General features: G+C 38.4%; 1 protein-coding gene across 1 annotated transcript in view; it reads right to left on the bottom strand.

Moving 5' to 3' along the window:
- Positions 1-202: 202 nt before the first annotated feature.
- LOC115354037 (uncharacterized) overlaps positions 203-8,186 on the bottom strand; it is a 114,270-nt gene continuing 106,286 nt past the window's right edge. Inside the window, exons 22-30 of the mRNA XM_030044192.1 lie at positions 6,598-6,672; positions 6,300-6,353; positions 5,530-5,604; positions 5,266-5,319; positions 4,148-4,210; positions 3,933-3,986; positions 1,581-1,655; positions 1,299-1,352; positions 203-544 (exon numbers count right to left, since the gene is read on the bottom strand). Coding sequence (XP_029900052.1) covers positions 462-544; positions 1,299-1,352; positions 1,581-1,655; positions 3,933-3,986; positions 4,148-4,210; positions 5,266-5,319; positions 5,530-5,604; positions 6,300-6,353; positions 6,598-6,672 — 587 coding nt within the window. The 3' untranslated portion in view covers positions 203-461. The remainder of the gene's footprint in view (positions 545-1,298; positions 1,353-1,580; positions 1,656-3,932; positions 3,987-4,147; positions 4,211-5,265; positions 5,320-5,529; positions 5,605-6,299; positions 6,354-6,597; positions 6,673-8,186) is intronic.

Genomic DNA, 8,186 nt, shown 5'->3' with positions numbered 1-8,186 from the left:
TGAGTATTGGAACGCAGGGTCAGTCTATCGCTGAACTCTGAGTTGGCTTACTCTGAGATGGGAAACTGAGTATCCGGTTCCAGAACAGCTGATCTGAGGTAGTTCAATCAACTCTGAGTATGTTCACCACGAGTCACACGCATGCACAACCACTATAAAAAGCCATCATCAATGGAGCCCCGATACCACGAGTCGAATTAAAAAAAAAAAAAAAAGATCCAGTTATTTTACCTCGCTGGAGTTGGAGGTCCTATTGCACTCTGGTTTGAGTTACCTCCCTTTGTGAAACGGAAAACTCAGAGAACTTCGAGATTCCCTCATTTCAGGGTTAACAGACTCAGAGTTTTCACTAAACCTGCTTTGTGAAACGGACCCCTGCTTTATGCTGCTATTTCATCACAAACTGGCTGCAGTGAAAAAGGTCCATTGTTGAAAATGCCAGCTGACTATAACCAGTGACTTCATGCTGTTGATCCATCTGACTTCCCATCTCCATCTTTGTTTGGTGCACCATTGTTTAGTTGATTTAGTTCTGTTTGATGTCCTGTAAAAACACAAACACACCAACAGCTGTAAATGTATAGCAGCTTCTCCACTTTGCATGAACTCCTTCAAAACACAACAGGAAAGTGCACACACAGACTGGGAATCACACTGCCACGATGCTCCTCATGAAGCCCAAACTGAACAAGGCCACTTCTGTGCTGACTGCCAGCAAGCACTGATGCAAACTCAAGTTTAATCGACTGAACATGAAGAAAACAATGCAGAATAAGGTGCTAATAATGATAATGTGTTGATAGATTTTTGCCACTGGCTAGGACCAGTGCATCTTAAAGCTACTGACCCTAAGACAATTTTTACTGGCCTGACTTCAATAAGTTGTTATTATCAGTATTATTATGAACTTTTATTGATTCATTTGATTTGTATATTGCAGGGTTGCATAGACACTGAGTGGCTTATTGTCACAAGGCTTATGTTTGAATTTGTATGAATTCTGGTTCCATTTAATGGATATTTGAGTTTATCTGATGAGGACGTCAACATTTTAAAAACAAGCAAGCTGTCATTTACATTTCTAAATGAAAAGAAAAGCAACGTAACTATTACTGGTACTGCTTTTACTGAAAGGAATGTTTTTTTTTAATAATTATTTATTTTGAAATGATTGTGTTGCCACCCGCTGATCTTTTCCGTGTCCTGCTGTTAGTTTTTCCCCAGAGACAGAGACCAAGGCAGGTGAAAAACTCATGTTAACATGTTTTTATTTCAGTGCTTTTGTGAGAAACACTTACCTGTTTCACTGCCTTGTCTGCTGAGTAATGCAAAGATCTTTCCTGCTATAACAGCTGAAATGAAGCACAAGCACACAGTGGAAATACTGCATTAATGCATGTTGTCATGTTTTAGCCTGCAGCTTCACACACACACACACACACACACACACACACACACACACACACAAAATGAACACCAGAAAAGAGAGAAGCCCTTCATAACCTTGCATATGTGTTGATAAGGAAGTTGGAACAAATGGAAAGCAGGTTACTTACAACAAATCAAATAAAAATACTCACCGAAACCCAGAAAACAAACCAGAGAAACTGCAGTCATCACCCCAGCCATCACACCAAAGTGAAGCAGAAGTGTATCTGTTTAAAAACAAGGCTTAGTCAGTGCTAAAAATTAGTTCGTCTTCCTTCAAAGTCAAGCCACAGTTCACAAACCAGATTATCTCTGGAAAATAATTCAATAGCAACAAACTTGTGTTTGCAGTACAACACTGTGCCATAGATTGAATGCATTCTTCAATTTCTGAAAACAATGCAAAACATTCAAATCACCTTACCTATGAACCAAATCGAGTTTTGCTTTTCAACACTCAAATAATACACAATAATATAGTAAAACACTATTTATTTATTTGTTTATTTGTTTGTTTTGGAGGGAATGTAATGTATGCTTAATGAACAAAGCATTCCAATTAAGTGCAACTAAGTACAGGTTAGGTGGAAAGTAAATGTACAGGACTTAGCAAGAATGCTAATTTACATCCTTAGTCGCTGACATACAACAAAGACAGAACACTACAGAGACAGATACAAAAAGTCCAAACGAAAGGTGCATCACAAAAACAAACAACTAACCCGAAAGTGACTTGGCTGTTTTTAAAAGGACTAGGAAATAGCAGCATTGAAGACTAAAATAAGTTATAAAGTGCGAGGTCATCAAGGGGTAAAGTGTAGAATTAACTATGCTCACAAGATTGGTTGTGGAGTAACCATTTTTTAAGATTGTGTTTAAACGAAGTAAAAGTGGGACAATCTCTTATACTTAAAGGGAGATTGTTCCACACTAAACAACCCTGCACTGACAGGTCATTTTTAATCACATATAAAAATGACTCTGCGGGTCAAATAGATGCTCTGACCTTCACATACATGTGATTTTTTCCATTCTTCACTGTTTTAAATGCAAAGAAATGCAACACAACTATTGCTGGTCCTGCTTTTATTGCTAAGAATGTTTTTAAAAAAATCTTTGCTTGTGTATTTTCCAGGGTCATAGGAGCCATGGAGACTTGCCTGGATCATTAGAAGGTGCTCTGCCATTGGCTGCAGAGTTTTAGTTTCATTTTAAGGTCAGAATGGATAGGAATTAGCATGAAACACCTGCAGGCTAATCCCTGTCTCACCTCTGTTTGTGAGTTTTATTGCAGGGACGCAACAACAACCAAATGCTGTCTGTGGGGTAAGTGCAAAAATGTATCACAAACTATGTCTTGACATCAGACAACCCGAACTCATTTGCGAGTGGCTCAACACACAAACACGTTGCCATAGTGAAATCAAATTACACAAAGGGGGACACAGAGTTGTTTTGCAAATGGAAAAAAATGACAAATAGATTACAGGACCAAAAAACCCCACGAAAACCCAAGTTAATAAATTATGACGACGTATATCTTACTCTTGGATTTACAGAGAATGTGGTAGGAGACGATGGGAAACCTGTCTGTGTTTTATGTCTGAAAACTCTAGCAGCTGACCGTATGAAACCAAACAATTTAAAGAGACACTTGGAGACTTTACACCCAGCTCATGGCAGTAAGCCACTGGAGTTCTTTAAGAAAAAACTTGATGAATATCACAAACAGGAGAATTGCTTAAAATAAAAACAGCATCAGTGACCAACAAAGCACAACTGGCGTCATAAAGGTTTCATACAGAGTTGCACATCCAAGGAACCACACAGGATAGCAGAGGAGCTCATACTCCCCGCAGCTCTAGATATCATGTCAACTGTGATTGAAGAGACAAACGCTGCAAAACTGTCCCCCTGTCTAATGACACCATTGCAAGGCTTATATGTGACATTTCAAATGATCTGGAAGATCAACTCATAGAAAAACTGAAAGACACTTGTTTTGCCTTACAAATGGACGAGGCTACTGTCAGCAATAAAGACTGTCTGCTTATTGCTTATATTCGCTTTGTCACATCACAGTCACTAAGTGGGGATTTGCTGTTTTGCAAGTAAGTCAGAAAAAGAGCAACTTGTTTTTGTTCTTTTGCATAGGTTGCACTTCATGTTTTCAGAAGATATGCAGTGGAAAACAGACTCATTGCAGCCACTGATACTGTGATAAAACTGAGCTCTCACAAAATGACTTGCTCATCTTTGTTGCCAAAAGTCTGTTTGTTGTTTTCCTTAGCACAGACTGAACTTGTTGTTATTGTTATTGCTCTAAAAAGATTATTGCACATTTCATTCTATTTTTATTTGAGAAAGCACAGTCTTATAGACTTGAAATTGAAGTTGTTTTTTATTTCCACTGCATATTACTCAGAGAAAAGTGAAAATAGTTATGATCTTTACATTTTTACAATAAAAGGTAAACTTGCCTGTTTTGTAGCAACAAAACTTACCTCTGTCACTGTCAGTTCCATTACGCAATGTAAAGATCTTTCCTGTTATAACAGCTGAAATGAAGCACAAGCACACAGTGGAAATACTTAATTAATGTCATGTTTTTGTTTGACTGCCTGCAGATACGCACACGCGCACGCAGACATGTGTTCAAAAAGAAATTGTAAAAAATGGAACACCGGTTACTTACAACAAATCAAAGAAAAATACTCACCAAAACCCAGAAAACAACCCAGAGAAACTGCAGCCACCACAGTAACGTAAAGCACAAGTCTGCCTGTTTAACAACAAGGCTTAGTTAGTGCTAAAAATGTGTTAGTCTTCCTTCAAAGTCATGCCAAAGTTCACAAACCAGATTACCACGGGAAAATATATCAATAGCAACAAACTTGTGTTTACAGTACAACACTGTGCCATAGATTTAACGCACTCTTCAATTTCTGAAAACACCTGCAGGCTAAACCCTGTCTCACCTCTGTTTGTGAGTTTTATTGCAGACATGAGGGACGCAACAAAAACCAAACGCTGCTGGTGTCTGTGGGAACTGGCCTTTTACTTCAGCTGCTAAATTCCTACTGCTTTACTTCAATTCTATTGTAAAAAACACCATGTACAAACTGGGAATCTGGCTGCCACTGTGGAAACTGAAGGAAAACAATTTTCCTGCAGGTCAGTGTTGAGTCCTAATGACAACCTGGAGCTGCTGTTTGAAGCTGAAGGTGTGGTGGTGAATGCAGGAGTGTGCTCAGTCACTTTACAGCATTGTCAGTATCATGTTGCTGCTAAGGTGAATGGCTGACTATAGAATCAACATCTGTAACAAGTAAATAACATCTGTAAACCCTTACATGTCAGTCAGTTAATTCCCGCACTTACAACACATGCACTTTCCTTTCAAGAGGGAGTCAACAGCAGCAGAAAACTTGTGCTGCACTGCCCTCTAGGGGTTGAAACTTTCAGGCATGTTGCACTTCTGGCCACATCCAATCAGTGACCTCACATCGCTGGAGCACTTGAGTTAAACAGGAATGTTTTCTGGAGCTGCAAAGTTACTAATTACAGCTACACTGGTTACTGTGGATGAAAAATGTCTTGAAGTAAAGCGATTAATTTGAGCACTTTAACTAAAAGTTCAAAACTAAAAATAAATAATTCCATAAAATATCTTGATCTACTCCCTCTTCATTTTTCTTTAGATGAAATAATTGAGTTTCCACCTGCTGATCTTTTACATGTCCTGTTGTTATTTTTTCCCCAGAGACAGAGACCAAGGCAGGTGAAAAAGTCATGTTATCATGTTTTTATTTCAATGTTTTTGTGGGAAATGCTTACCTTTTTTACTGTCAATTCTGCTACATAATGAAAAGATCTTTACTGCTATATCATCTGAAATGAAGCACAAGTACACAGTGAAAAATATTGCATTAATGCATGTTGTCATGTTTTAGCTTGCCTGCCTGTAGCCCACACACACAGAGAGAGAGAGAATGAACACAAGAAAAGTGTAACCCTTCATAAAGTTGCATATGTGTTGAATAGGAACTTGGAACAAATGGTACGCAGGTTACTTACAACAAATCAAATAAAAATACTCACGAAAACCCAGCCAATAACCCTGAGGAACTACAGCCATCAAGCCAACCAGCAAAGTAAGGTAATCCAGAAGTCTGCCTGTTTAAAAACAAGGCATCGTCAGTGCTAAAAATTTGTTAGTCTTCCTTCAAAGTTCACAAACCAGATTACCACTGGAAAATATATCAATAGCAACAAACTTGTGTTTGCAGTACAACACTGTACCATAGATTTAATGCATTCTTCAATTTGTGAAAACAAACAATGCAAAACAGTAAAAGTAAATAACATCTGTAAACCCTTATATGTCAGTCAATTCATTCCCACACTTACAACACATGCAGTTTCCTTTAAAGAGGAAGTCAACAGCAGCAGAAAACTTGTGCTGCACTGCCCTCTAGAGGCTGAAACTTTCAGAAATGTTGCACTTCTGGCCACATCCAATCAGTGACCTCACATCGCTGTAGCACTTGAGTTCAAACAGGAATGTTTTCTGGAGCTGCAAAGTTACTAATTACAGCTACACTGGTTACTGTGGATGAGAAAAGTCTTTGAGTAAAGCCACTAATTTCAGCACTTTAACTGTCACAAGTTCAAAACCTAAAACTAAATACTTCCATAAAATTTCTTAATCTACTCTGTCTTCATTTTTCTTTGGATAAAATGATTGTGTTTCCACCTGCTGATCTTTACCATGTCCTGTTGTTAGTTTTTCCCCAGAGACAGAGACCAAGGCAGGTGAAAAACTCATGTTAATATGTTTTTATTTCAATGCTTTTGTGGGAAACACTTACCTGTTTCACTGTCAAATCCACTAAGGAATGAAATGATCTTTCCTGATATAAAAGCTGAAATGAAGCACAAGCACACAGTGGAAATATTGCATTAATGCATGTTGTCATGTTTTTGTTTGTCTACATGCAGAAATACGCGCACGTGCGCATGCACGCACGCACACGCACACACAAACACACACACACACTGAAAATGAGGGAAGTGTAACTCTTCATAAGCTTGCACATGTGTTGATTTAAAACGTGAAAGTAATGGAACGCAGGTTACTTACAACAAATCAAAAATCAAAATACTCACCAAAACCCAGCGAACAACCCACAGAAACTGCAATCATCACCCAAAACAGCAAATCAAGGTAATACTCCCGTTTGTCTGTTTAAAAACAAGGCTTAGTCAGTGCTAAAAATGTGTTAGTCTTCCTTCAAAGTCAAGCCACAGTTCATAAACCAGATTACCACTGGAAAATATATCAATAGCAACAAACTTGTGTTTGCAGTACAACACTGTGCCATAGATTTAATGCATTCTTCAATTTGTGAAAACAATGTAAAACATTCAAATCACCTTACCTATGAACCAAATCAAGTATTGCTTTTCAACACTCAAATAATACACAATAGTATAGTAAAACACCAACATTACATAAATTGTGATTTATACTTAAAATGAATTAATCACATATGAAAATGACGGGTCAAAGTTCAATAAATAGAAATTACAAATGAAATGTGGGGAGAGAGAGAGTGAGGAAAGAAGGATTTCACCAGCAACTACAACAGAATTTTGACTGATTTTTATACAGAATTAAAAACAGGTTTTCATCTCTGTGTATAAGGTTACTTTTGTCTCTTTGCAGTTTTAAGCTGAAGGTCATCTGTTCCATGCACTGAATGTTTTTAATTATCTATCCATTGATTGACAGTTGGAGGTTCTCCACAAAGCCAATGTTTTGTTATGGCCTTTTTACTTGCCAGCATGAAGACTTTTAAAAGATAACTGTCATTTTTAGGTCATTCTAAGGCTACGTTTACACGAAGTCGGGTATTTTGAGAAATAAATATTTCCCTCCCTCTGTTTTCCAAAATAACATCGTGCACACGGCATCGTTTTCAAAAAAGTTTACGTTTACATCAGCCCGCAAAAATACGCCATTGAGCACCATCATAACAACCCCAAGCCTATGGGCGGTGGTGTAGGAAGGAGAAAGCCATGCAAGCCAATCAGAAGCCAAACCAGACAGCAGTCCGCCCAAGTCGGACCCAAAACCGGCGATGCTGCTGGCAGTGACGCGGACTGGCTCTTTGTGTTGGAGGGAGGAAAATTTGCAAAATTGCTGACCTCTGAGCCCTTATTCATCTCTGCTCCTCGATATAAAAAAAGCAGCTGTATTTGAAAATGCAAACATATAGACAGAAATGCGACTGCTACTGTGAATGCATCCATGATCATTACCATTATAGACATAATATACGTATATCATGTCTATGATCACCATAGCCAAATGTAAACATTGTGCGCACTTTTGGCGCATAATGTGACGTCGGCTGCCTGAAACTCTGTATTTCTCCGTATTTCTCAGTTTACATGCAAACGTGAAACAGGAGTTTTCCTAAACCTCCACTTTGGTTTTTAGAAAGAATCGTTTTCAGAGGCGAATTCGCCATTTGCGTGTAAAAGAAGGGCACAAATGAAGGGATATGTCTCCGTTTTTAAAAATACCCGTGTATGTGTAAACGTAGTCTAAGTCCAGGCTCCCTAATTAGCATGCAACACCTGCAGACTAATCTCTGTCTCACCTCTGTTTATGAGTTTTATTGCAGACGTGAGGGACGCAACAACAACCAAATGCTGCTGGTGTCTGCGGGAACTGTCCTTTTACTTCAGTT

Source organism: Myripristis murdjan, chromosome 22, assembly GCF_902150065.1.
Source record: "Myripristis murdjan chromosome 22, fMyrMur1.1, whole genome shotgun sequence".
NCBI lineage: Eukaryota > Metazoa > Chordata > Actinopteri > Holocentriformes > Holocentridae > Myripristis > Myripristis murdjan.
The sequence above is the reverse complement of the archived record's forward strand: the minus strand, read 5'-3'. Positions and strand labels throughout refer to the sequence as shown.